General features: G+C 36.1%; 4 protein-coding genes across 5 annotated transcripts; 1 reads left to right on the top strand and 3 right to left on the bottom strand.

The window, feature by feature from the left end:
* Nucleotides 1-596: 596 nt before the first annotated feature.
* On the bottom strand, nucleotides 597-3,266 carry LOC8275458 (pentatricopeptide repeat-containing protein At2g01510, mitochondrial). The gene has a single exon (XM_015724178.3). It carries the CDS (start codon nucleotides 3,263-3,265, stop codon nucleotides 1,118-1,120), a length of 2,148 nt encoding a protein of 715 aa, XP_015579664.2. The 5' UTR covers nucleotide 3,266; the 3' UTR covers nucleotides 597-1,117.
* A 152-nt stretch (nucleotides 3,267-3,418) lies between these two features.
* On the bottom strand, nucleotides 3,419-10,943 carry LOC8275459. Of its 2 annotated transcripts, XM_015724170.3 has the most exons (13): nucleotides 9,207-10,943; nucleotides 8,850-8,984; nucleotides 8,617-8,761; nucleotides 7,814-8,089; nucleotides 7,349-7,607; nucleotides 6,765-6,931; nucleotides 6,565-6,675; nucleotides 5,819-5,870; nucleotides 5,615-5,724; nucleotides 5,401-5,529; nucleotides 4,567-4,656; nucleotides 4,198-4,354; nucleotides 3,419-4,068 (listed from the first exon to the last, which is right to left on the bottom strand). In XM_015724170.3, the coding sequence occupies exons 1-13, from the start codon at nucleotides 10,619-10,621 to the stop codon at nucleotides 3,824-3,826; spliced, it is 3,291 nt and encodes a 1,096-aa protein (XP_015579656.2). In that variant the 5' UTR covers nucleotides 10,622-10,943; the 3' UTR covers nucleotides 3,419-3,823. The 2 variants fall into 2 exon arrangements, with proteins under 2 accessions (XP_015579656.2, XP_015579653.2); XM_015724167.3 differs by having other exon boundaries at nucleotides 3,419-4,354; nucleotides 9,207-10,942.
* A 4,875-nt stretch (nucleotides 10,944-15,818) lies between these two features.
* On the top strand, nucleotides 15,819-21,196 carry LOC8275460 (respiratory burst oxidase homolog protein C). The gene is made up of 12 exons (XM_002511013.4): nucleotides 15,819-16,628; nucleotides 16,729-16,888; nucleotides 17,025-17,073; nucleotides 17,249-17,362; nucleotides 17,468-17,893; nucleotides 17,986-18,369; nucleotides 18,446-18,541; nucleotides 18,650-18,765; nucleotides 18,857-18,959; nucleotides 19,097-19,170; nucleotides 19,781-20,322; nucleotides 20,609-21,196. The coding sequence occupies exons 1-12, from the start codon at nucleotides 16,061-16,063 to the stop codon at nucleotides 20,716-20,718; spliced, it is 2,742 nt and encodes a 913-aa protein (XP_002511059.2). The 5' UTR covers nucleotides 15,819-16,060; the 3' UTR covers nucleotides 20,719-21,196.
* A 643-nt stretch (nucleotides 21,197-21,839) lies between these two features.
* LOC8275461 lies at nucleotides 21,840-26,919 on the bottom strand. The gene is made up of 12 exons (XM_015724183.3): nucleotides 26,766-26,919; nucleotides 26,556-26,681; nucleotides 26,339-26,462; nucleotides 26,123-26,256; nucleotides 25,875-26,019; nucleotides 25,331-25,509; nucleotides 24,967-25,207; nucleotides 24,449-24,547; nucleotides 24,135-24,280; nucleotides 23,814-23,921; nucleotides 23,228-23,316; nucleotides 21,840-22,661 (listed from the first exon to the last, which is right to left on the bottom strand). The coding sequence occupies exons 1-12, from the start codon at nucleotides 26,832-26,834 to the stop codon at nucleotides 22,169-22,171; spliced, it is 1,953 nt and encodes a 650-aa protein (XP_015579669.1). The 5' UTR covers nucleotides 26,835-26,919; the 3' UTR covers nucleotides 21,840-22,168.
* Nucleotides 26,920-26,991: the final 72 nt, after the last annotated feature.

Raw genomic sequence — 26,991 nt, 5'->3', positions numbered from 1 at the left:
TTTCCAACATTGTATAATGAACATGTTTTGGTAAAGTAAAATGTGCCCGTTAACTTTTCTTCCCAGGTTGTGGGATATAATTCCATCATTTTTACTAGGAATTCGAGCGGTTAAAAAGGACACACACATACAACATAGAGAGGTTGGTTGGCTCATTTAGGTTTGGCAGCTATGGATTTTAGTGCTCGATTTCAGTGCCAAGTGGTTGTATTGTTAATATGAATACTTTTCCAATTTCTTCTTCTTCTTTCTGGCAATACTTTTCTAATCTCTTTGTCAGTAATAAACAGATGCAATTATATAATTTCGAAGATCAAAATCATTCTGAATGTCTCCATTTAAGTTCCCACTATGATAACTTGTTGCGGAGCTAACACAACTGCAGGCTCCCACTTCTTTTTTCTTTTCCTTATACATATGGCATAAACTAACAAGAAAAGGTTTCAATTGTCAAATTATAAATTCAATGCCAAGTTAAAAAATGGAGAATATGCTGTAGGTATTCCTAACAACAAACTAGCTTTTAATCTAAACTATTGAAGTGCCAGCAAATAATGTGCCTAAGCATGTGCATAAAGCTTCCATGGAGGATCAAATGGTAATTAACACTAGGGGGAAATAAAATTTCTTTTTAGAAAAAATGAAATAAAGAGAAATGATTCAGCCTAGTAAATCAACTCATTTCTTTGATTACAAACAGGACAGCACATGCCTCAGACCTAACATACCTGAGTCATTTCTTTATATGGAAAACATGACTGTCAAAAGAATCTGTAATTTACAAAATAAATGTTGAATCTGCGTGTGTTGAATTGCCATAGTTAATCATCCGTATAACAGATTCAGAGATTGATGACTCCTATCTAGAGGATATTGCTTCCTATACGTCAAATTAGATTCAGTTATTATCAACTGAATTGGTACAAACAAGGCATTAACAACAGGTGGCTGGCTATGCATCTCTGAAGTGAATCTGCAACTCGTGTTGGGAATTTGAATCTGCAGTAGATTGCCTCCACTCTCAAGGACTTGAGAAAATTCATAACAACCTTCCTTAAGACTTCAGAGTCAACAGCTGATCCTCAGATCTGGGTACCAAGGTTTAGCATGGGCTGTTTCACCAATAATCCTTGCAGGAGCAAGTGCCACCTTGGAAGTGATGAAATCGATTTGTGTCCCTTACAATAATATTCCGTCCATATATTTGTGAAATAAACTTGAATGCTGAGTGACAATCACTGCAAACACGGAGATTCTTTGTTACTCGAATTGCCATTCCCCAATCAATCTTCAATATACCAAAAGCTACAGCTAACTTCTCACTGTGATAATTTAGGATGTGTTCCTTATCTTCCTCTTCCACATCATGCAGAGCACATGATAAATCTGGTATATGCCCGGCAATCTTCATTTCAATGGCCAAGCTCTCCACTTTTCTGTAAACCTCTTGCCAGTACGGGCTTTCATGGTCAGCTGTGTGGAATCCATGAACTTCCTTGCCATACTCTATCACACTAAATGCTGCAGGTTTCTTCAATCCTTTGTTCTTCATATCTTCTCTCAACTTTCCAACTTCTTGCCATTTGTTTGATGCTGCATATATATTTGACATCAACACGTAGTATCCTGTATGGTCTGGCTCAAGCTGGAACAGATTGTTAGCTGCAATTTCCCCTAATTCCATGTTCCCATGGATTTTGCAAGCTAAAAGCAGAGCCCCCCATACAGCATCATTTGGAGGCAATGGCATCTCTTTAATCAGATCAAGTGCTTCCTGTAAAAGCCCTGCTCGCCCAAGCATATCAACCATGCAAGCATAGTGTTTAAGCTCCAATGTCACGGATAGCTTTGGCATATCTGCAAAACACTTTCTCCCTTCATCAATAAGGCCTGCATGACTACAAGCAGAAAGAATGGATGTAAAAGTGATGTGATTTGGTTCAACACTTTCTTCTTGCATTCTTGAATAGAGTCTCAACGCTTCTTTCCCATGTCCATGCATGCCATACCCTGAAATTAGCACATTCCAAGAACTAACATTCCGTTCACTTGGGTGAACATCATTGAACATTTCCACGGCGGTTTTAAGATCTCCACATTTAGCATACATATTTATCAGTGCATTCCGAAGATTCATGTCAATTTTCATTTTACTATCAAGAATAAAATCATGGAATTTCCCTCCAAGATGGCGGGAACCCAAATAAGCACATGCTGCAACCATGATTAGTGCTGTTACTGAATTAGGTTCACATCCAGAATCACGCATCTTATCAAAAAGAAACAAAGCTTCACTAGCCTGTCCATTTTGTGTGTAGCCCGAAAGCATGGAGTTCCATGAGATAACATTTCTTTCATCCATCATATCAAAAATTAAGCAAGACTTTTCCATATTCCCACATTTTGTATGCATAGCCAAAATTGAGTTAGCAACAAATATTTCCTTAAGAAACGAGCGACGAATGGCATAGGCATGAACTGATTGAGCCCATTTGGCATCCCATAATTGACCAATCGCAGAGGCAACACTTACCATAGTAACTTCATCCGGAAACAGACCATGTTGCTGCATTTTCCGAAGCAAAATGAGAGCCTCATCAGGCTTCTCACCCTGCTCATAAGCTGTGATCATAGCTGTCCAGCAAACTAAATCCTTCACAGGCATTTCGTCAAATATCTTGCGACCATCACAAAATTGACCGCATTTTGCATACATATCGACCAAAGCAGCCTTAACATATACATCTGAATCAAAATCAGCTTTAACAGCATCTCCATGAGCTACCTTCCCTTGAAGAAGCAAAGAATTCGAAGCGCATGCCTTAAATATGAAAGGGAAAGTGTAGTTGTTCGAAGAAACGCCAGCTCTGCGCATGAGCATGTACAACTCCAGAGTTTCAAAACAGAGGCCAGCATTAGCATAAGCCCGAATCATCGTATTCCAAAGGAAAGAACTGCGATTATCGCCACGTATATTGATACCATCGAACAGTGATCTAGCACAATTGAGGTATCCAAATTTGGCATATTTGATAATAATTTGGGCAGCCAAGTGAGGACTTTTGGTGATGAGACTGTTGGTGGTCAGAGCTGAGTGTATCTGTTTGAGAACAGCCAAGCCATCACAAAATTTCACAAGATTGTCGTAAACGATTTCTGTTGAATCAGGAGTGTAGCTGAAGGCGCAGGAAGAATTAGAAGAATGTAAAGCGCAAGGGAAGATTGATATGGAATGGCGGCGGCACAATGACCCAAGACGGTGCATTCCTTTTGGTCTGTGTCGCGAGAAGGAAACATTTCAGGCTCTCTCCTTCATCAAAACGAAGAAACAGAAATTCTTGAAATTTAAAACAAGGAGTGCATTTTACATTACAGCTGAGAACAGATCCAAAAACAGATACGAATCTTGAAAGCAAAGTATACAAGTGGAACAATGCCACTTGAGTAAATATGGTCTCCATAATTTGCAATCTTCCTTCTTTGGAAAAATATTCAAATAATGAACAGGATAATAACGGATTACAAAAGGAATGATATCTGAATTTCTGAACGACATTCCCTACAGAACAAGGGCATGTTACTATACACTCGGGATTCTCTGTATGCAAATTGAATAGCAGTATCTGCAGTCCACTAATCTCTCAATGTACAGGTGTAATTTCTACAATAATGAATTGAAATTTCCGACGGCCTTTCCCCCCATTTCCAAAGAATATCAGATTTCTACAGTGAATCTACTGTGTATCTTAGGCATTTGTCATTCGAAATAACATTTATTAGTCACTCCTGGAGATCCTTTTTTAACCCTGTTCCTCACAGGAAATCAACAGCTCTGAGACGAGGCGACTTGGCTCCATAGCATCTCAGCATAAGCTTTCTCCTCTTCCTTCTCCTCTACAACATAATGAGTTGCTTCGACAACTTCCTCTTCATCAGGAATTTCTTCAGTTGTCTCTTCAAAATTTGCTAATTCTACAAGTTTTTCTCTCTCTTGATCATTGAGTTCAATCAAAGCCTCTCTCATAGCTTTCTTTGTTGCTGGCCAATCTGTTGGTCCATATTTTGGAGCTGGCACAACAAAAGGCAAAACAACATCATCCAAGGTAGCAGCATCTTTGTTGTCAATGCCCTTTGTCCTTGACGGAGGAAAGACAAAAATGATTCCTAGCTCATAGTTACAAACATGAAGCCTCAAACCTGAAGAAAGGTTAGTTTTCCCAGGTTCATTCGACTTTAGGCCAAATGGATGGCATATAGGCCTTCCCCAGGCAGCAGCACTAAAATTATGTGACCCACAATAGACCCAACCAGAAGAAGATACGTCTGTCTTGGACTGAAAGCATCTCCGAGCCACCTGCTTACAATTTTCTCTATCAGTTTCTCTAGTATACAATATATTCAGTGGCCACTGTAAAATGTGCATAATGAACAATGAGTTGGCCAAAATAATTATGCAGGTAGGTCATTGATGATACAATCCTAACGTTCACATAAAAGGGAAAAAAACAGAAGGAAAGCATGGATAAGTCAAATGAGAGAAATTTGATGGGCGGATAGAATCCCAACCTTGACATGCATTGGGTGCCCAACTCTATCATAAGGATGAGGAACTGCATCGTGAAGTATTTCTGCGGATCTCAACCTTTGCCATGTATTCTGTATTGCAGAAAGAAAAAGACGAAAAAAGAAAGAGCAGCATACTTATAAATACAAGAGTCTCAGATAACATAATTTGAAAAAGAGAAATCATAAATTCAAACTCACACCTTACAGTGAATGAAAACAAAAGGATGTAAGAAAAAGTTATAATTGGCCCTAGTCATATCCACTGTCAAAGTGTCAAGAGAAACAGGAACAGCAGAGCTACTCTTTTTCCCTTTTCCCTAATCGAACGCATTTTTAAGGAGAAAATTTCCAAAATTCTACCTGCCCCATTTCCACCTCAAAACTGAGAAAGATACCAACATATGCATGTAACTAATGCATTTTCACATAGATGTCAAAGATGTGAGTCAAAAACTTCAAATTAATTTAAATCATACAGGTGTCACAAATTGCAAATTATGAAGAATATCCTCAGCAAAGAAGCAATTAGCTAATACATCCAGCAAAATTTGGGTACAAATATGCAAAACCATGATTAGGAAGGTGCTCTGGCATTGCAACCAGGCTCAGGGTTATATCATGCATTCAACATCTAAATGATGGTGTTAGGGATTACAATAGAAAGTTACATCCCAAATATGCTGCTCCATAAATTTTCCACTGGACCATTTCCAACTTGGCAGCCCTATACTCCAACAATTGGTTAAGCCCATGTGGTAACTTCCAAATGAGACACGGCATATAGAGAATCAAAGAAACTGCAACATTTTTATCTTATCAGAAGGCCATCAGTACCTCTGAGAAGCAAAGAATGCGCCTTGAAGACAAGATCCCATTGCATGCATTTTTCACCCTCTCAATTGTAGGGAAAATGATTCTAATGGACGGATTTCTCAATTCTTGACTCTTAGTCCAGCAGCCCCACTGTCCAGATCATCAATAAAATAGTGAATCAAAACAGGCATGATCTCAACATTTTATCCAAATTTACAACAAAAGATCATGTTACCTCTGGATCTGATTCTTCTGAATCAAAGAGTTGCAATGATCTCTTTCCAGCGGCTGCCGAAAAAGCCGACAGGAATTGAGCATTGATGGATGACCCTATTGAGGATGAGCCTTCAAAACAAAATTTGCATCATGTGATAAGAAAATACGAAACCTAATCTTCAGAATGATTGAAAAGAATTAAGTTTCTGCAGTCAGAACTCACCATAAATAAAATCAGATTGCTCCACTTCAGGCCATTTGTACTGATCTAGAACCTAGTGAAAAGCCAAAGAAATCAAAATGTCAGATATACTCACAAATGATCAAGCACATCCTACTCACAATTACTTAAGCCAATTACTTGGGTGCTTTGCCTAAAACCACCATATCCAGTAACTATGATTATCTTAATCATCCCATTAAAGATTGCAGAATCTTACAACCCTAAATGAGGTTTTCGAATGTATAAGTAACATTCATTTCAATGTGTTCCAGTGCTAAATATACAACACTCATGTCATTGAGATCTCTTGAAAAGGCACATTAAAGGGGGGGAAAAATGATGACCATGACTACTTCAAAAGGTTAAAAGTCAAAGAAAAACACAAGTTCCTTCACTAGAACCAAATACCCCTCCATGCTCCAACCTACCCACTCACTCCTTGACCCCACCAGAGAGAGAGAGAGAGAGTATCCAGTCAAACCTCAGGGACATCTTAAAATGAAAAAATACTAACTCCAATCTCTGATGGTTAGTGAGAAACCAAAAATTAACTTAAGCCTCAATGATACACTGAAAACCATTAAAAAAGCAATCCCCAAAACTACATTAGAAAAAATTATCTCACCAAATTTGGGTTTATCATTAAACCCACATTTTCCAAGGGTGCAGTCAAAGTGCACAGTCAATAGGATAGAGCAACCAGACGTTTTATAGCTGAAATTCCAACTTTTGTTTTTTATTTTTACCTCTTGCAGTCGCCAAAGGCCTGTACATCTCTGAATTGAAGCAACGAGAGAACAAACTGCAATAACATGTTGAGGTAGCATCATTTTCATTATGTCTGGAAAGCAAGGCCCCTATACAAATCAGCATCATATGATTTCATATCCCTTACCAAGTTCCAAATATGCTTTAAAGACAACAGAAAATGACAGAAATACCATGCCTGTGCCACATGTAATATCAACTGGACTCGCATGTCGTTTCCTCCTGAAGCAGCTTCAAGTGCTTCTTTAGGATGAATGTATCCAGAGAATTTGAAAAATCCACTATCCCATAATGGAGAAACCCACTTCGCAACATATCTAGGGAGAAAACCCAGTTGAACACAATCTAGTGCAAATATAAGCGACATGAGTCAGTCTAGCATCCTATTGTTCAAAAGTCATAGCATGTCCATTGTCCAAACCCCACAACTGTCCAGGAAGCTAATAGCATGAAATCACATGCGTCCCAGAGGCATGGACAAACCAAAAGAAAATATGAAGAAACAACCCAACCTAAGAGAAGACCATCAAATACTTGCAAAAAACAAATATAGAATCATAACACAAAAAATATCATCACACACCAAAACTGGAGGCCCCTAAAATCATGAAACATGCTAAGCTCTAATTTGTCAGTCATGTTGCTAGAATCATAGCATATACAGCCAGAGTATAAGAAAACATCAGAAAACAAAAAAGTTAGGTGGTGTGATCATTGTCTAGTAACTTGCAGAGGATCAAATAAAGCAAAAGGGAGTTTCACCTCCAGAAAATTTATCAGGATTGGGAATAAGAATGCTCACAGCATTCACATCTGCTGGCACATTGGTATTTCTTCTTAAAATAATCTCTGACATTCCATATGCATTTTCAGGAAATCTCCCAAGGAAAGCAGCCAATTTTTTAAGCAGTGCACCATTTGTATCAGTTGAAGTGTGAAAAAGGTGGCTTAAACCAACAACAGATGCTTCAACCGAGCCCAAGAACTTCACATCAATAGACTTCATTGCATATTGACAAGCCTGGAATATAAGTTAATTATGCAATATAAGAATTCAACTTATCAGGCCCCCTTGTCCTGAAGGTCGTGAAGGGAAAAAATTTGGCTTATTCTGTGCACTGTTTAAGAATCAGATTTCAAATAAAAAACAACAGCATAACTCTGCATCCCAGGAAAACATATGTACATGGAAGCATCCATGTGTACATCAGTAATGAAGACACTTACATAAGGAGTTCCACGAGAATGAATTCCAGGTATGGAAGCAACTAGATAACCCAATGCCCCATCAAAGTTGTATTTTGTCAACTCAACAACCCAATGGGCCTGACTAGGCACATCAATCACAAGAGATGCGATGAAGCCAGCAAGCTGAGCAGCAAAGTCAGATCTTGAATCTTGACTTATTTCTCCATCAGAAACGCGAGTAAAGAGAGATGACAGGTCAGGTGTACTTCTACGAGGAAAATCTTGCCACCAAATTGTATTTGTCACATTATGCCACTGTAAGTTTCACGAAAGTTGATGAGACATCATATCAAAACTGAGCGTACTTTTACCAGCTAGTATTTGGCATAATAATTAAAGTACAAGCAATAACCTAAGAAATCAAAGAACAATGCAAATTAACAAAATCCAGTCAGCATCATCGAGACTATCCTCCAGATTAGGATAAAGTCACCAGTATACAGAGTATTCCAGAACTCTGAAACTGGTCACATCTTAATGCCTGTTCAATTAGGATCTTAGATTTTGCATGAAAAAGAACACACAACCCTGCACATTCCATCAGCTGAAAGGGAACCAAAAAAATACCAAGATATCTCCAAAAGTCTCTGAGTTTATAAATTTGAACTGCAAAAATAATTTCACCAAAACTAAGGAAAAGGAATTCACCCTTTAGTTAAACTGTTTAAATTCCAAATCTTATAAGCTAAGCATCGCAAATCATTAAGTACAAGGTACAACATTTAATGCTGTGTTGATGACCACCCTATAAAGTGTAAAAGGGATGACTCTGAAGTAATCACCTGATTTGGCACTAAATTTGCAGAAGTGATGATAACACGAATGCTATTTTCTCTTTGTAAAACAAGCAACTTTGGATGATGACAAGCAATTCCTTGTCTCCTACGGTCATTGCCAAATGCTATCGCCTCAGGGAAGGGGGGAAACCTATTAATTATAGCAAATATCAAATTTCAACATACTGTAAAGCATATGAGGCCTAAATCAAAATAAGTAAAATGAAACAACTACTTACACAACAGATAAGTTTGGAAAATTTGAATACGGCATGGAGATTCGCTTATCAGGGTTGGAACTCCAACATCTCTCAGTGTTATGACATGCAATTGTCACAGGCAGGTGGGATGGGATCTCACAGTATGACAAAAACCTATCAAATAGCGTGCCTTAGATTTGAAGAAAACAAAAATTTATATATACATACATGTGGATGTGTGTGTGTGAGAGAGAGAGAGAGATAACATGCAGAGAAGAAATAGATAAGTGACAAATCCACTAATTAAATTGCAAAGATTAAGAGTTCATATGGCCAAAATAAAATGAAGGATAGTAAAGGAAATGTGAACAACGGGAGCAAAATATATAGCTTTACCATAAAATATCACTTGTAAAAGTAGCAATAAATATTCGCATAATGTTTTCAATGGGATGAAGAAGTTCTGGTAAGGAGACGACATTCTGATGACTGAATGAACCATGTTCCATGAAATGAAGGCGATTCAGGTAAAATTTCTTTCCAGGTAGTTGACAATAATTTTCCTGAGTTTTCATCTGGCTATCAGCTAGATGAGGCGCATCCTTCTTGTGACTATAATCAAAATCAATCTCAAAATGGACCTCAGAAATGTCTTTTTGACACATACTGTTACCTCCAAAGGATACAAACTCCATGTCACCAATTTCCTTGTTATTTTCTATATTAAGATTAATGTGCGAGTTCTCACAGCACTTTGCTGCTTGCCTGAAAACAAGAGCAGCATTATTTACCTCCGACCCATCGACCACAGGAATTCTACTATTATCACACACGCGCCCACATGCACCGCAATCTAATTTGCTGTTTAAAACATCTCTTGTCTCCATTCTAAAATCTGATAAAGAACATTGCTGAAAATAAGATATGGGGTCACCACTATGCAAAATTTGTCTGCACTGGCTCACCAAAAACCTTGCTCTCTTCACAATGCCTCCAAGTTTCAGTTCTAAAAAATCATATTCATTGGCCATAACTTCATTTGCACGCACAGCAAAAACCCTTTTGGTTCTACTCCCACTAGACACTGATCCTTGAGAATGTCCCACTGACATTGATGATGTCCCCAATAGACAAGGTCTGCCCAATTGAATCTCATTCGATCCTATAACAACCTCCTCCTTAAAAACAACCCCTTGAATCAAAAACCCAATTCGAACTCCTAAATTACACAAACCTTCATTTCCACAAACAAACAAAACCTCGTCTCCAGTACACAACTCCCTCACTATTCCTCTTTTAACCCTAATTCCATTAATAAACACTCCATTCATAGAAAACCTAATCCTTAAACACTCGAAACCCTCCTTCTCCTCACCTTCCAATTGATCATAATTACGTAACCTTTTTCGAAATTCACTAACAACGCGAATACTACTAATACTGTGCAATAATAATATTCCATCGAGAATGTAAACTTTACGGTTTACACTATCAAATAAAATCTGACAATGTTGCTTGCTAACACGGCGATCGCTGAACACAAAATCACAGTCCGGGTCAGTTGAACTTCGACCGATTGTATACGGCCGGTCCGGTTCGAGGCAGATTGAGTCGAGAGGCGAACCGGTGGCCGGTGAAATTAAAGGGACGTCGAGACTTTGGAGATGAATGAAGGCTGATTTATTAATTTGTTTAGGCTTCTTGCAAGTCGATGTTGGTAATAAAGGATTATTATCTTTCTTGTCACGTAATTCAGTGCTCTTGTGATGGGTTTTAGCAATTGAAGGAAGAAGAAAGATAGAATCTTTCATGTCACACAAAAGAATTTTAAAAATAAAGGGGGAAAAAAAGAAGAATTTGTGAAGGGAGTCGAATTGGAGGGAAAATGCAAAACCCTGTGCTGGAAAAAATGTTGAAACTACCAGGCAGGGGTTAAGTTGGCCTTTTTTGGTTTTGTAATTTTTCCCTCCTCATGATGTCTAACGGATCTGGGCTTTGGACTGATCCAGTGAGATCTTTTGGATCCAATGTCAGGATGAGCCCAGCTCATCCACCACAGCTCTCCGTAGAGCTGTCTCACTGGACTAAAGAGTTGGTGACTCCTTTTTCCTTTTCTAATGTGCAGGGGTTAAAGGATTTTGGTCGGACAAATACGTAAAAGCTTGAAACAAAATTATAAATGCTTAATGTTTTCTGGAAATAATTATAATTCAACTCCAATAAGTGAAAAGTTATCTTCTTTTCTTTTTCCAATAGTTTTTGGCCAAAATGTAGTACACTTTAAAAAAAATAAATATATATTTTTCGCGAGTTACACAATAAAAGCATAGTCTGGTTGGGTTGTTTAGGAAAAGAGTCAGTTGTGTCTGCTAAAGAGCACCTGAAAAAGAAGTATACAAATTTTCATGCATGTTTGAATGCGAGTCATATAGGAGTATTTCTCTACCGTTGTCCCCATTTGAACAGGAGACGGCAGCGTGGAGTTGGTGAGGCTTTGAAATGACTCCTCTCGTATTTAACACCACCACTATACAGAAGAAGTTTCCTTCTTCTTCTCTTTCTGTAATTCTTAGGAAAAGGTGAGCAATTACAATACATTAGACAACCGTTGAACTGAGATTCTGGGACTATATGTATGCAGTGGTCCAAAATGACGTGTAATAATGATATATAAAAAACTAATGGAAAAGTGAAGTCCACTCTTTTGCAAAGTTGAACGATTGCGAGCTGAGCCACAGCCAGTTCCAGGGAATAACTTAATCCGCACTGTTTGAAAAGGGCAAATCTTAAGGCAGTTTCCGATTCAACCCATCAACACAGCCAAACCAGGCGGCACATTAATTATTGATTCATGTACCAATTTATTAGCCAGTAAAACCGGCATTGAGTGAAAATATATATGTGGTCTGATTTTGTTTAGTTTACTTTATCTGTAGTATGTGAAATTTAAAACTAAGAGTAATTGGAGAAACAATTAATACATATATATATATATATATGAAATCTATTTAAAAATTTATACATTTTTAAATAAAACGAAAGTTAATAAATTAATATATTTAATAATATAAAGATATTTTTTTAATTTTATCATTTTTATTTTACTTTCTCTTTCATATTTTTTTAAACGAAATGAATTACTTTATGAATTTCAATTGAACATGACATATATATATTTTATATGTCATTTTTTCTCTTAACAATATTTGGAAAACAAGAATAATTATTAATCAAAATATATATCTTAAAGATACTATTTATCTACATAGTCTATTGCATACATTATTATTTTGTTATTAGTTATAATAATATAAAATAATCTTTGAAACTAAAACCATAAATGTTTTGAAATGAAATTTTGGTAAAAGAATATGTAAATACTTACATCACAATATTTATCATCATGAAGCTGTGAAAAAAAAAAGTGATTAAGATCTGAAATCAGCAATTAATGCGGACTTAATCCATTGTATAATCATGCCGGTCGATAGTATCTATCATCTATCATTATGAGTATACTGTAATTAATCAACAATATATACAAACCTATTATTTATACTATATAATAAAAATTACAGTTGAAAAATAACAATTAGTCATAATTGTTTTTTTTATAATATTATTTCGGTTGTAGATCTATTGAAATTTTTTAATAGCACTTAATTCTATATTAAAAGTAGGAAGTTGATCTGATACCAATATTTAAATGTTAGCAGTAACTCATTTAGACTTTTATAAGCGTATTAAATCAATAATTATTTTCTAATATGGGACGAGGTGGTGCATCAAAATTGAACAATTCTGGCTTCAGGACTTGAGATTCAACAGCTGGAAGTGATCATTATTGTAACATATTTTGCTGTGTGAAAATATTAGAGTTCAAAGCTTATAGTTTTAAAATATGGAAGGAGAGCTGAGCTTTTTTTATTTGAATGGGCAAATTTTCAGGCACAAGGCAGGGCAGACTCCAATTTAACTCATCAACATGCTTACCATTATTAAAGCAGTGGCTTAATGTCATTTTACCCCCTAAACTTAGAGGGAATAGATAAATCACTCAAAAATTAACTTCTTGACCCATATACACCATATAACTTGTCCATTTTAGCCAACTAACTCCAATATCCTAGTAAAAATAAGATTGTGAATTATACACTCAAAGAAAGAAATATGACAAGCCTAAACAATTAGAATATCATTTTTAATATTAATATTTTTATATATATTTTATCTTTTTATTTTTCTCTCCTCTCATTTTTTATTTTCTATTTCTTTTGTATTGGAAATATTTCTAGTGAAATTGATGATCAAAACATTATCAATTCGTAGATCTCTTTATTTTTATTTTCTTATTTCGGCACTTTATTTCTGCATTACTAAAATAAAAACCAAAGACGGAGAAATAAATTAAGAAATAAAAAATATGCTAATATTTTCTTCTCCAGTGAATCTTTATTTTGAATTTTGTTTAATTAGTAATGTAAAACAAACTAAATTATAATATGACCTATACAATTGTTATACTTATCTCGTCATTTAGCAAGATAATGCCTTTCTTACAAACTAGCATCTCTTTGAATTTAAAAAATAAGAAAGAAAGATACAAGAATAAGCAATGTGACTTGACTTGATTTTTAAGGATCTTATTTCTTTGATTATATTTTTCCTAACACAACAATATATCTTCTCTTACACAACCAATTGCAAAACATTACAAGAACCAAATATCCATCCACGTAAAAAATCAAATTCATATTAGAAAACATAGCCAAGATAATTAAAGTAAAGTTCAAACCCTGAAGCCAAATCAAATGAAAGAAGATTATATAAAGAGTTGCAACAAAATGAAATTAGAATTGTATTGTAAACTTTGTCGTGGAAAAAATATAGCAATGAAACTAATAAAGGCTACTAGAGAAAGAAGGACCGAAGAAATGTGATAATATGGTAAAATAGATTTGTCTAATAATGGTAGAGACGAATATTATAGTTGTTTATATTATTATAAAAATGGTGATTAATAATGATAGTAATGAATATAATAAAAGTATATGCGGGGATGGTGTATAGAAAAAGAAAAGTAAAATGAACTATTTATTTTAATTTATTGTTTAAACTTCTTTCGGTGGATTTGTTTCTCATGCGATGCGTTTTAGAAGAAATATGGGCTAGTTAAGCGGATGGGACAAGTTATGGTTGTAAATAGAATAAAAGATTTAATTTATGAGTAAATTGTACAGTGAAACAAGTTGAGGGGGCAAATTGACCCATTGGCAGGGAATAGCACAGCTAGTCATATACCCCTTTTGATTACAACCATAAACGAAACAAGTCAAGGTTGGTTCCTTTACCAAATCCAAGACACTTTTTATTGTTGGTCAACCGTGTGTCGGCGTTTTGCCTAGTTAACTTGTGTTTGTTTCTTTACGATGGTCCTGGATTTTCACCTACTTGCACTTCTTTTACTAATTATAGCTTTTTTACGATATATTATTAATATATAATTATTCATTTTTAAAGCAATTTTAGAAGTGCATTCTGTTTTATTTGTATTATTATTATTATTAAAAAAACTTAAAATAAAAGTCTCAAATGATAGGTGAGGCATATTCACAGATAAAAATTTGCAATGACTGAAAATAAAAATAAAAAAAGAAAAAAACAAGGAAGCCACGTAAGTTTGGGCTAAAGTATTTGGGTGTGTTCCATGTGTAAATTGTACTTTTATACTTGTAGCTTAGCTTAATTTTATCACGTGAAGAAATTAAGTTTAATAATTATAAGCATAAGAGAAGCCGGATCCATCTTGCATTTCAGGATTTAACGAAACCCAACTCGACAATTAAACAAATCGAACAAAATAACAATAATGTTTGTCAGTTAGAGAAATACTAATCAACAGAAGGCCGATATCAGAATTGGCTGTTTGTATCCTGTAAGGTTGAGAGCTTCATGATATTTAAAAGGGGGAAATTGGCAGAGATCAAATTAGACAAAATGGATAACTGGGTACGCAATGTTTGACTTGACCAGTACATCACACGGCTAGGAAGTCGTGATACCATGATCAAGTTTCTGTATACTTGTGTTTCAGACATGTTGCTTTCATCATGAACTGACACCAACTAGCTACAACTTAATTTGTGCTTTCCATTTTAGGGAACTGGATGTGAATTTCTTTTTTCTTTTCTTTTCTTTTCCAAACGAGAATATGTGAAGTAATAAATTAGTAGGTCAGTTGCCTCTTGCTAATTGCTACACAAACTTTCCGACAATGACAAAATTGTAAGGTAAGAATGCACATTAAATAATGTCTCAACTAAGGCAGAATTCAGACTCCCACATCTCTTGTAGCAAATCCAATTGGAAATTAAGTTAGGTATAATTTTCATTTTGTTTACACATTACAAGCACCGCATGTTTCATAACAATTAAGACAGTTAATTATAGGAAAAGTATCTTAATCATATTATGGTCTGCTTTCTATTAAGTAAAAAGTCCTTTATTAATAATTGTTTATGGACTTAATAGAATATAAATATAGATTAAGAATCCAATGTAACATAACAAAAAGTAAGTTGCATTACTCGAACTAAACAAAACTAACTAATAGTTTCTGTAAAAGCAAGGGAAGGGTTAAAAGGTAAAACTCAATGTGAAGACTGAACCGGTGAGGAAAGAAGAAAGAAACTAAGTTGTAAATTTTGCACGTGTTGTTAAAACGCAGGAAACTTCTAATATGCTTTCCAATATGTCAGCCCAATTAATAAAAATTAGCTAAAAAAAAAATAACAATAAATTATGTTTAAATTCTTTTTCTGTTCATTTAAATGTATATACTAATTCTTTTTCAATAGTCGTTATTGATCTGTACCGAACTTTTGAAATTTATTAATAAAATTGCAATATGATGATTAGATTAGATATTAAATGACATAATGATTACCTGTTCATACCACACACTCATCTCTCTCTCTCTCTCTCTATATATATATTTTTTCAGCTTTTAGAAGATAAGAAAGAAACTCCCAAAAACCATATCTCAGGAACAAGAATAGATAAAAATCTTTCTGTCTCTAAATTATAGTTTTGCCTTTTTTCTTTCTTTACTTCAATCTGCCACAGTTCACCTTTTAATCTCCGTCTTCTTGTTCTGAGAATCATAATCTCGAGTGGTCAGATTCATTATTCCATCTTCAAGATTCAAGCTTTTCTGTTTTAACTTCCAAGAATTTTGAATCAAAACCCAGATGCAAAAGATGGGTAGAGAAGATAATAGCCATCACCAGCACCATCATTCTGATTCGGAGCTGATAGAAGGTGATCAAAGGGTACCTTATAGTGGTCCTCTAAGTGGACCTCTAAACAAGAGGACGACAAGAAAGAGTGCCAGGTTCAACATTCCTGACTCTACTTCATCCCAAGATGAACAATACTTGGAAGTAACCCTTGATGTTCGAGATGATTCTGTTGCTGTACACAGTGTCAAAACAGCAAATGGTGCTGAAGAAGATCCAGAATTAACACTGCTTGCTAAAGGACTAGAAAAGAAATCTAACTCTAACATTGTCAGGAACGCCTCTAATAGGTTTAGACAGGTTTCTCAGGAAATTAAGCGGTTAGCTTCGTTTTCGAAAAGACCTCCTCCTGGTCGTCTTGACAGGACTAAATCTGCAGCTGCTCATGCTTTGAAAGGACTCAAGTTTATTAGCAAGACCGATGGAGGAGCTGGATGGGCTGCTGTGGAGAAACGATTCGATGACATTACTGCTTCTACTGATGGATTGCTTCCTCGTTCAAGATTCTGCGAATGCATAGGTAGTTCCCCGTGCAAGATCAACTTCCCTTGTATGAGTTATTTAATTTTTTGGTTAGGACTAACTGATGCTATCTGTTTGTGAACTTGTGAAAATAACAGGTATGAAGGAGTCAAAAGATTTTGCAGGGGAGCTGTTTAATGCACTTGCTAGGAAGAGGCACATAGAAAGGGATTCAATCGGTAAAGACGAGCTCAAGGAATTCTGGGAACAGATTTCTAACCAGGGCTTTGATTCCAGGCTTCAGACTTTCTTTGACATGTAATGTTATATTAGAAAGTGTGAATCATTTATTATTATGATTTTTATTTTTGTGTGTAACAACAAAAAAACGTGTATTCTGATTTGCATTACCAAGCGTTTAAGATGTAACGTAAATGATGAAAATTAATTGCAGGGTTGATAAAGATGCAGATGGAAGAATTACAGAAGAGGAAGTAAAGGAGGTATAGACTTTATTTAATATTAAATCAAACAAATGTATATGATGCACATGATATATTCCAGAAGTTGACTCATATCTTTCTGTAGTATCAATAATTTCAATGCATCAGAGCATGTGCTTCATATCCGAAGAAGTTTTGGACTAATTGAGACAAATTTTACCATTCCGATTTGCAGATTATTACCCTTAGTGCTTCTGCGAATAAACTATCAAATATTCAAAAACAAGCAGAGGAATATGCAGCCTTGATCATGGAAGAGCTGGATCCAGAGAATCATGGATATATCATGGTAAATAAATGAGAAATGCTCTTCGTGTGACCATTCTTTCGCTTTTTTTTGGTACAATTTATTGCGATAGGCCATTGATTGTGTGAATATTGTTTCCAAATACAGATAGAGAACTTGGAAATGCTTCTATTGCAAGGACCAAACCAATCTGTAAGAGTAGGAGAGAGCAAAAACCTGAGCCAAATGCTTAGTCAAAAGCTTAAGCCTAGTTTGGATGACAACCCAATAAGGAGATGGGGTAGAAGCACCAAATACTTCCTTTTTGATAACTGGAAGAGAGTGTGGGTGATAGCTCTGTGGATTGGTGTTATGGCTGGCCTGTTTGCCTACAAATATGTGCAATATAAACGGAGAGCTGCATATGAAGTAATGGGCGCATGCGTGTGTATTGCAAAGGGAGGTGCTGAGACACTCAAATTGAATATGGCTTTAATTTTACTACCAGTCTGCAGAAACACCCTCACTTGGCTTAGGAATAAGACCAAGTTAGGTGTTGTGGTTCCTTTTGATGACAATCTTAATTTCCACAAGGTATTAGCTTAGTTAATTGCCTTCACTTATTCACGCCCTTTCTACTGAAAGAAAACAGAAAGGTAAATAAATGGGCTGCGTTCTTTTTCCAGGTGATAGCAGTGGGAATTACAATTGGAGTTGGTCTGCATGCAATTTCTCATTTGGCTTGTGACTTCCCTCGCCTTCTTAGTGCAAGTGAAGAGAAGTGGGAACTTATGGAGCCATTCTTTGGGGATCAACCTTCAAGTTACTGGCATTTTGTTAAGTCAGTGGAAGGAGTGACTGGGATCATAATGGTGGTGTTAATGGCAATAGCCTTTACACTGGCTGCCCCTTGGTTTAGGCGTAACAAGCTGAATTTGCCTTCCTTTCTTAAGAAGCTCACTGGTTTCAATGCCTTTTGGTACTCTCATCATCTCTTCATCATTGTCTACACTCTGCTCATTGTTCATGGTCAATACCTGTACCTGACTCATGATTGGTACAAGAAAACGGTAAGACACTTCTTAAATTGAAATCAACACTATTTATTATAAATATTTTTGAACTGATCCTTCTCTGTATTGGCAGACATGGATGTATTTGGCTGTTCCCATTATCATTTATGCTAGTGAAAGATTGACAAGGGCACTAAGGTCCAGTATCAAGCCTGTTACCATTAAGAAGGTGAGCAGAACACAATTAGATGTTCATTTATAGTTTGTCTGTATTACATTAAGAAGTTATGGAAATTAGAAAAGTGGTGCCTAAATAATCTTGTTTTTGATATTGAAGGTGGCTATTTATCCTGGAAATGTTCTGGCACTTCACATGTCAAAGCCTCAAGGATTCAGATATAAGAGTGGACAATACATGTTTGTCAATTGTGCTGCTGTGTCTCCATTTGAGTGGTAGGTGAATTTTTAGTTTAGTACTAAATGTTGCAGGTAATATTAATACTTTGCTATTACTTAAAAAAGTTAAAATTTCACATGTCAACAGGCACCCATTTTCCATCACTTCAGCTCCTGGAGATGACTATCTAAGCGTTCACATCAGAACTTTGGGCGATTGGACAAGGCAACTTAAAACAGTATTCTCACAGGCATGTGTTTTTTTATTTGGAAATGAGTGGATTTATAATGCGTAATCTGTTTCCAAGATTCTTATATACTGCCCCTCTGTTGGCGACTCGACTACTGTGGCTAATTCAATTTCCCTCATGTTCCTTCGATTTCACAGGTGTGTCAACCACCAGATACGGGGAAAAGTGGACTTCTCAGAGCGGATGGCTTTCAAGGAAATAATTGCCCAAGGTAAGTTCTTTCAACTTGGGGAAAATGCTTACTCTATTCACATGTATTTTCATGAAATAAGTAATACAATAACCATTTTCAAAAGGAGTGCATATGTAAAGAGGGGTACATTCTGTTGTGCATACGTGACAAGCATTATATCAGGTCAACTTGTAAATTATGCGTGAATCTGGGGGTGGTTGGCCACAGCAATCTCATATAAGGAAAATTCTTGCATGCGCAACTTAGCTACTTGCCCTTAGGGTCTCATCCTCACTGTCATTTCTTTGGGCGGGTTAGTTGGGTGGGTGGGGGAGGCGGATTAAAATACCACACCAGAAGACAAAATAAGAGGATTAGAATCTTTGACAGAATTGTATATTATTTCTATTTTAACTACGGTAATATATGTTCGGACACCTATCTATAGTGCCCACGCAATCATTGTCATTCCATGCCCCACCATAGACAGGGACATCTAACAAACACATGCACATGGCGCTTTGTATGGAAGTGGCCCTTGTTCTTCCCTTTGTTTTGAAATTCTGATCCATTGTTTTGGTTGTATAAGGTAACGCTAGTGAATTTCTTGAACTGATTACTTAATTGTGGTATTGACGATGATGAACAGTTTTCCAAGAGTACTGATTGATGGTCCATATGGAGCACCAGCACAAGACTACAAGAAATATGAGGTGGTTCTGCTTGTGGGTTTAGGAATTGGAGCAACCCCCATGATCAGTATAGTTAAGGACATAGTTAACAATATCAGAGCCAGGGAAGATGAAGAAGAAGAGAATGCATTAGAAAACGGTACATTGCCAAAAACACCTAGTCCTGATGCACAAAAAAGAAGAGAGAACTTTAAAACAAGAAGGGCGTACTTCTATTGGGTGACAAGGGAGCAAGGATCTTTTGACTGGTTTAAAGGGGTGATGAATGAGGTAGCTGAACTGGACCATAACCATGTAATAGAGCTACACAACTACTGCACTAGTGTATATGAAGAAGGGGATGCAAGGTCTGCTCTAATTACCATGCTTCAGTCTCTGCATCATGCCAAGAATGGTGTTGACATTGTCTCAGGCACTCGTGTTAAGTCTCACTTTGCTAAGCCCAACTGGAGAAGTGTCTACAAGCGCACCGCCCTAAATCACCCTAATTCTCGAGTTGGTAAGTCCCCATTCATTTTTCCTTTTAACAAAACATAGTATTCTTATCTTTTTTCACCTTTCTTTAGAAAAAAGCATCTTCTGCATTATTGTGCTCTTTCTGTCAGTTAGTAGGAAAAGTGGTTAAAAAGAACACAAAGATAAGTATATATATTAGTGGTCGCTGGGCAGTAGAGGTAGTGCTTTCTCTGATAATATGGATGCTTACTGGTTTATCTAAAAAATTAATCACCATTTTCTGCTAGGGAAAGCTTTCTAGTTAACAATTGTCTCTTCCCTGACTGCAGGGGTGTTTTACTGTGGGGCACCAGCGCTAACGAAAGAGCTACGCCATCTAGCTTCGGATTTCTCGCATAAGACAAACACCAAATTTGATTTTCATAAAGAGAACTTCTAAAACTTTCAATCGGTGATTAAGGAAGACAGAAGAAAGAAAGAAAGAGAGGTCTTGAATTGAGTTCCATCAACATCCCACTCGTTACTGAATATTCTTTATTGGCCCCCTTTTGTTGACATTTCTATTAGCCTCCTTTCAATAATGGCATAGTCTTATTGATAAATTAATCAGCGAGCAGAAGATAGTGCGTTGGTTGATTGCAGGGGCAACCCACTTAAGACAGCAAATGTTAGTGCTCGTCTCTGTCAATCAGGACATATCTACAATAGGATTTGTAAAGCATTTCCTTTTGTTCATTTTTCTTTATTTTTTTTTCTCTGCTAAGAAATATCTTGTATGATAGAATAGTGAATGTCTTTCAGTTCTTTTGATTGATTGAAATTGGACGGATAAAATATAAGTATTGAGTATTAATTAAGTGTATGTATAAACTACAAGTCTTTTTCTAAATCTAATTATGTAGTGAATCATCAGCTAAGCCGTGTCTCATTCTGATATGATTTTTTTTCTTCTCTGTCTTGAATTTCTAAATAAGATATTCTTTCTTACTATAACAATCACCAAAGATGTGCACCTTTTTCATTCATCATGGTTATTCCTTGATAAAGTCTGAATAGAGAACATATATTTGAGGATAAACACTTAAAATAAAAGAAAATGATTCACATAATTTTCCTTAAAAAAAAAAAAAATCTTATTTTAGATTTTCTTTTTCAGGATAAAAAACAATAAACGTGGATAGTATTCATCTTGGTACATATTTAAAGGCCGGCTTGATTGGGCAGGGCCCAATTTAATCCCGGGATCTTTCGCATTTTCCTCCTGTTGTTTGTAAAGGACGGAAAACAAACGACAGGAACTTTTATCCCCGCCCCCCAAATGGAGAATTCCACCGCCACCGCTTGAATCAAACATCCACGATCATAGCATATTTTTCTTGAATCGGGTGGTTATGAACACAGATCGGACGAAAAGAGAGTTTGCTTCTCAATGCATAATCGCAGTATGTGCATTATGGAATAATGCTGATCCATCAATTAACATTATATGGGCACATTCAGTATTACATGGTCATGTCAATCGGCTTTTTAAATTGATTTATTATGCTGTTCCTTCCACCATTTCCTAATGTAAATTTCAATTCAAACTCGCTAAGTATCAGTTTCAAAGCAACATATATACGAAGCTTAAATTCTCTGCTAAAGCTTAGGTGTTCCAGTAGTTTGTACCAGGTAGAGCTTGGGAGTGTAAAATGTTCTGATCGCCGACTAAATAAGCAGGCAACTTGAAAATCTAACCCATAACATGCAAAAAGAAAAAAAAGAAAACCATAAGCTGCTCCCGGTCTCAACAACAGAATTTCACAGGCACTCATTTTCTATACAACATAAAGTTCTCATAGTTACCCTCCAGTTAGAAGTAGGCCTTCTCCAACCCCAGGCAGCCATTGTCATTTGTGTTTCCTTTTTAGTCTCTGGAAATTGGGTTTCATTAATTGACTTGACGTTAAGCTCTGATCTGTTGCATTGCTAGGCTGGAAAGGAACTGGAGGCTTTTTTATTGGCGCACCTGTTTCTGAGAAGCTGCTGCTTGTGAAAATTGGAGAAGTTACCTTTGTTTTCAACTGTTTTGGCACCTCTAGTCTCTCTAATATTCTTGAAGTTTTCACATCCAACTGCTTATTAGTGTCCGGTGAGGACAGAACTAACATATCCACCTTAGCTTTGGAAACAGGAGTGGGAGAATATAGATTCGGGACTTCACTGACAACTAGCTGCTCCCATTCTTCTGCAATAGAATATGATGTTTTGTCTTCTCCAACTTTCATTTTCAACTGCGGGGCTTCATCTTTGACGACTGTTATACAATTCGATTGTTCCAAAGAATTTAGTTGGTTTGAGTTCAGTCCAGATGTTGCCTCATTCAGTTTTGGAGTAACTGTCCTGAAAAATCCAATTAATCAAGGCAAATATCAGGATTACTACTCCCAGAGTTCAAACACTGATGATGCTGATCATGAAGAGAACATATGCCCAGTTAAGCTCACTCTCAAACTTTAGTTCCACCAATTAATCTAGAAATAAAGTCAAATAAACCCAATTTGGATGCTACGATACGAAAAGCAGCTGTGGAAGAGGAAACAGTGGATGAATTATAACAATCACTGAATGCACCTCTTTCTAGTTTTAAGGAAATGAAATTGTTTATAGGGATGCCTATGACTTTGGTAACCACCATCTTCTTCCACGAAGAAGTACTAGGAGAAGAATTGTATTCACTGTTCAGATTGTTATTTGATAAGCAAAACTGAAAGAGAAAATATTTTGGGAAATTATGCAAAAATATATGGGGCAACTTCACTTAAGTTCTCTGATTCACTCTGGAGCTCTATTATTATTAACTTAGGGATACACTTCAGTTAGAATTTGAAAAAGAAAAGTACTGCATATGCATGAATGTTTCATATTGTTGGCTGGCAAGATACAGCATGGATGAATAAAATACTTACACAAATTGGAAGCTCTCTTTTATAAGCAAGTTCAGCTTTCGATGTAAGCCTCTTTCATGCAGAACTGGATTATAGTCTCTCAAATCAATCTGTGGGAATTCAGACAGAGAAGAACTTTTTAAAATGAGAAAAAGAGTGTAAGGATTCCGTTATACTGAGGGAAAAATGGTTTATTTAAGAGGAATATGCTCCTCCAGCGCATAATGAAATATGATGCAGTTTATGCTGTGCTTATCAAAGCCAAGGCTACTAATAGTTCAAGTTGATGCACTGGTAGCAAGAAATGAATATCTAGAACTGATCTCAGAGTCTCAAAAGATTATCGATGTATAGCCTCAAAATTTTCTTTAGACAACGCTCTCCTAATTTTAAGTTGCTTGTCGATCATATTTAAAGCAGCGTGTCAGATACCATACAGTTGTATCTAGCTGAAAAGTTTGACAAACTTCTTCAGCAGTCAAGATCTTTTAAGGTAATGGTATATTATGACATGAATTAACATTATGCAAAACAAAGCAACAAAAATGAAAGAAAAAAGAAAAAGCCACAGCAAGAAGGCAACTTATGGAAATTGGTTAGGTTCAACCTTTAATAGAGAGGTCTGAATGGTATTTTGAATATCCTTGGACATCGAAGAATCAATGAATTGATTGACTTCAAGCATAGGCAATACTTCCTCTAAACTTGCAAGACGCTGTGAAGTTGTAGAATAATTGGTTAAAAACAGCACAAAGAAAGAGAGACAGTCATGGGAAGAACAGCTGAACCAAGATCTTCCATGCATCGGCATACTAGCAAAGGGAAAGAGAAAAAGATAGCTTATGTCAAATAAAAAGACCATAACAGTTGATGCTTAGCAAAAAATGATATTTTCTTTAACCAATGAGTGAGGAAGATCCGCATTCACCCGGAGAAGCATTGGTCCATTGTCTGATGGTAGAAGAATATAATAGCAGGGGAATGCTGTCCCTTTCATGGTATCCACATTGCAGTATGAAGAACATACCAGCCCCTCATCCATTGAATGTAGATAATTGCAAATTCCTTGAAAAACTGCCAAATAATATCCCAAAGTAGAAAGATGAAAGCAATATGATAAATTGTGCTTAAGACTCAAAATACATTTGGAAATATTGGTATCAGAGGAATAGGAAGACTCCTATTCTCTTAGGTATGAAATTGGGGGGAGAGAGAGAAGAGAGAGAGAGGCATTCCACATACGCTGAGAATTCAATTCAGGCTGGGACATCTCATCTGAAGAAGTTTCTACCTCATTGCAAGCTGATGGAGCTACAAAATATGGAGTTCCAAATATAACACCTATGCTAAGATACCAAGAAGAACATGTTAGTACAAAAGCATGTTTTGGCAGGAAATTTGTAATTCCAACTCCGGAAAAGTAAGTTATGCATGCATCATGGAGTTTTGATAAAATTCACAACTTGTAAAACATGGAAGTAGATTCAATTGTTGATGTTTTCACACTACAAACACAAGGCAGTATTTGTGAGATTTGCAGCTCATGCAGACTTCATTGTTTTTGCTAATATGCCAATACACATCACTCTGTAATGAGTTTAAAATGGAAGAATGAACGTCAGAATACCAGCAGCTCTACGACATCAAGCAGAATTCCTCTCTTCCTAAGGAAAATTCTGAATTACTTGACTATTGAGATGGCAATAAAATGAAATGGACAAGAAACACAGACCAGACGAGATCTTTATATATGACAGTACCTTCATTTAAAGATTTCAGATTAGTCCTCTCAATAATGTTGAATTCAATGGGGGAAGAAAGTTGATGGACCTTCATTGAGCTCTGGAAAGAGGGCATGAACAAGATCGTTTTATCTCCAACTTTCACAGAATTATCAACCACATCAGCTGTTCCCAGATCATGGCCCGTAACTGGACAAGAGAGCCTCTCAAGTTTATCTTTTGCAGCATGATCTAACAGGACGCCATGACATCTGCACGTCTATAGGCAGAGAAACATAATATTATTTGGAAGCAAGAGCAGATAATAAAAGGACAATGAGCAGGGAAGAAATAAACCATGTTATCATACATTCAAAAGCACAAAATGAGTCAGAATCAATACCTGACAAGCACTGAACTCATCAATAATTTGACGAACAGATATTGACAAGCTGCAGCTTATGTGATTCAAAGAGCCTACAAGGTTGGTCTGGAAAATAAAACAAGCTTGCAATGGTTCATCTATGTCATCCTCTAAATCCTGTAGCCATCGTTTCGTTAGACTATGAAATAGTCTGCTATCTGCAAAATCTGTTTATTGTTAATACTAATACAAATAAAATAGGCGTTGTTTAGACTAAAGCAAGAACTAATGTCATTTTTGGCGTGATTTCATTTCTTTCAAAATGCCTTGTTATTTTTATTCTGACAGAATCAAATTTTAGCAATTGTGAACTTTTCAAACATGAAACTAAATATTGCATTTTTAGACTTTCAAAATACTAGATACAGAATTTCATTGGCTGGCTTCTCCCCAGTTTCCTAGCATATATAATTAAGTCAATTAACATCCAAGGAAAACTCAGCTCATTTACCAAGAGAAAAAAACGAAAAACAAAACTTGACTTCAATGAAAAATGAAAGTAGAAATTATTGGAGGACTTAACCTGGGATATAAGTCTGAAATGAGCAATTATCCAGATCAGATAAACTTGTTAGAAAGCAGTTGATATTCTCCTGCATATTGCTGAAATAGCTTGAACTTAGTTCAAACAACAGAAACTCCACTGAAACACACTTATCTGCTGCATCCTGTCAAAAAAGGGACAAAAAGAAAAGGAAACCTGTAGCTTTTGAAAAGATAGAAAGAAAGTAAAGAGCATCAAATGCAATATTATATAAAAGGCTTAATCACCATAAGAGTAATTTTCAAGGCTGAGTCTATATTCTCAGGTAAACAGGAGCTCAAAACAATCACTTTCCGCATAAAATCTTTAATCTCCCATGAATATACAACTTGATCACTCAAAACGCTTGATAATTTTGCATCTAATATCAATAGATAAATAATTAGCATAACAAGCATGCTCAACAAAAAATGAAAAGATGCAAAGAGAAAGAGAGCTAACACCTGACCGACGGAGAGCTCCAGAATCATCGATTTCAGGCAAAAAGGCATCTGTAGGCAAGTTGTTAACGGCGTCATGGAAATCCCGGAGATGAAAATTTCCTCTAGGGTGATATGCAATTTTAAGCTGTTTTATTAAAAAAATAAAAACTAAAATCGTTAGTTACATCTTGTATCTGTTAATCGTGGACTAAAGAGTCAGCAAATCAATGAATTATACCTCTCGAGAGGAGGAAATGCGATTTTTGAAGATATAACACAAGCCGATCCTGTCTCCGAGAGAGTCAAATCGATGCCGCGACGAAGGAGGTGAAATCGCGTACGAATTACCGAGCTGTAATAAGCACTGAGAACCAAAAACCACAAAATCCTTGATTTCTTCAGTTATAGAGCACGATTTTATTCGATTACTTCATTAACTAAGTAGTACCTGTTTTAGGTCTCGAAGTAATGAAGGTGATAGGCTGCATAAATCCAACACGAAGCACAATGCAACCATTTCTTCTTCTGCGTCTTCTTCAACGGTTTAAATTTGGCGCGGAATGAGTAGTGAAATGTGGATATGAATCATGAAATCAAAATAAATAAATACCCGTAACAAAGTCGTTACTAGGAGGGAACGAGGAATTTTCAGTTTTAACACACAATATTTTGTG

Source organism: Ricinus communis, chromosome 4, assembly GCF_019578655.1.
Source record: "Ricinus communis isolate WT05 ecotype wild-type chromosome 4, ASM1957865v1, whole genome shotgun sequence".
NCBI classification, from domain to species: Eukaryota; Viridiplantae; Streptophyta; class Magnoliopsida; order Malpighiales; family Euphorbiaceae; genus Ricinus; species Ricinus communis.
Note: the sequence above shows the minus strand (reverse complement) of the source record. Positions and strands in the feature narration are given on the sequence as shown.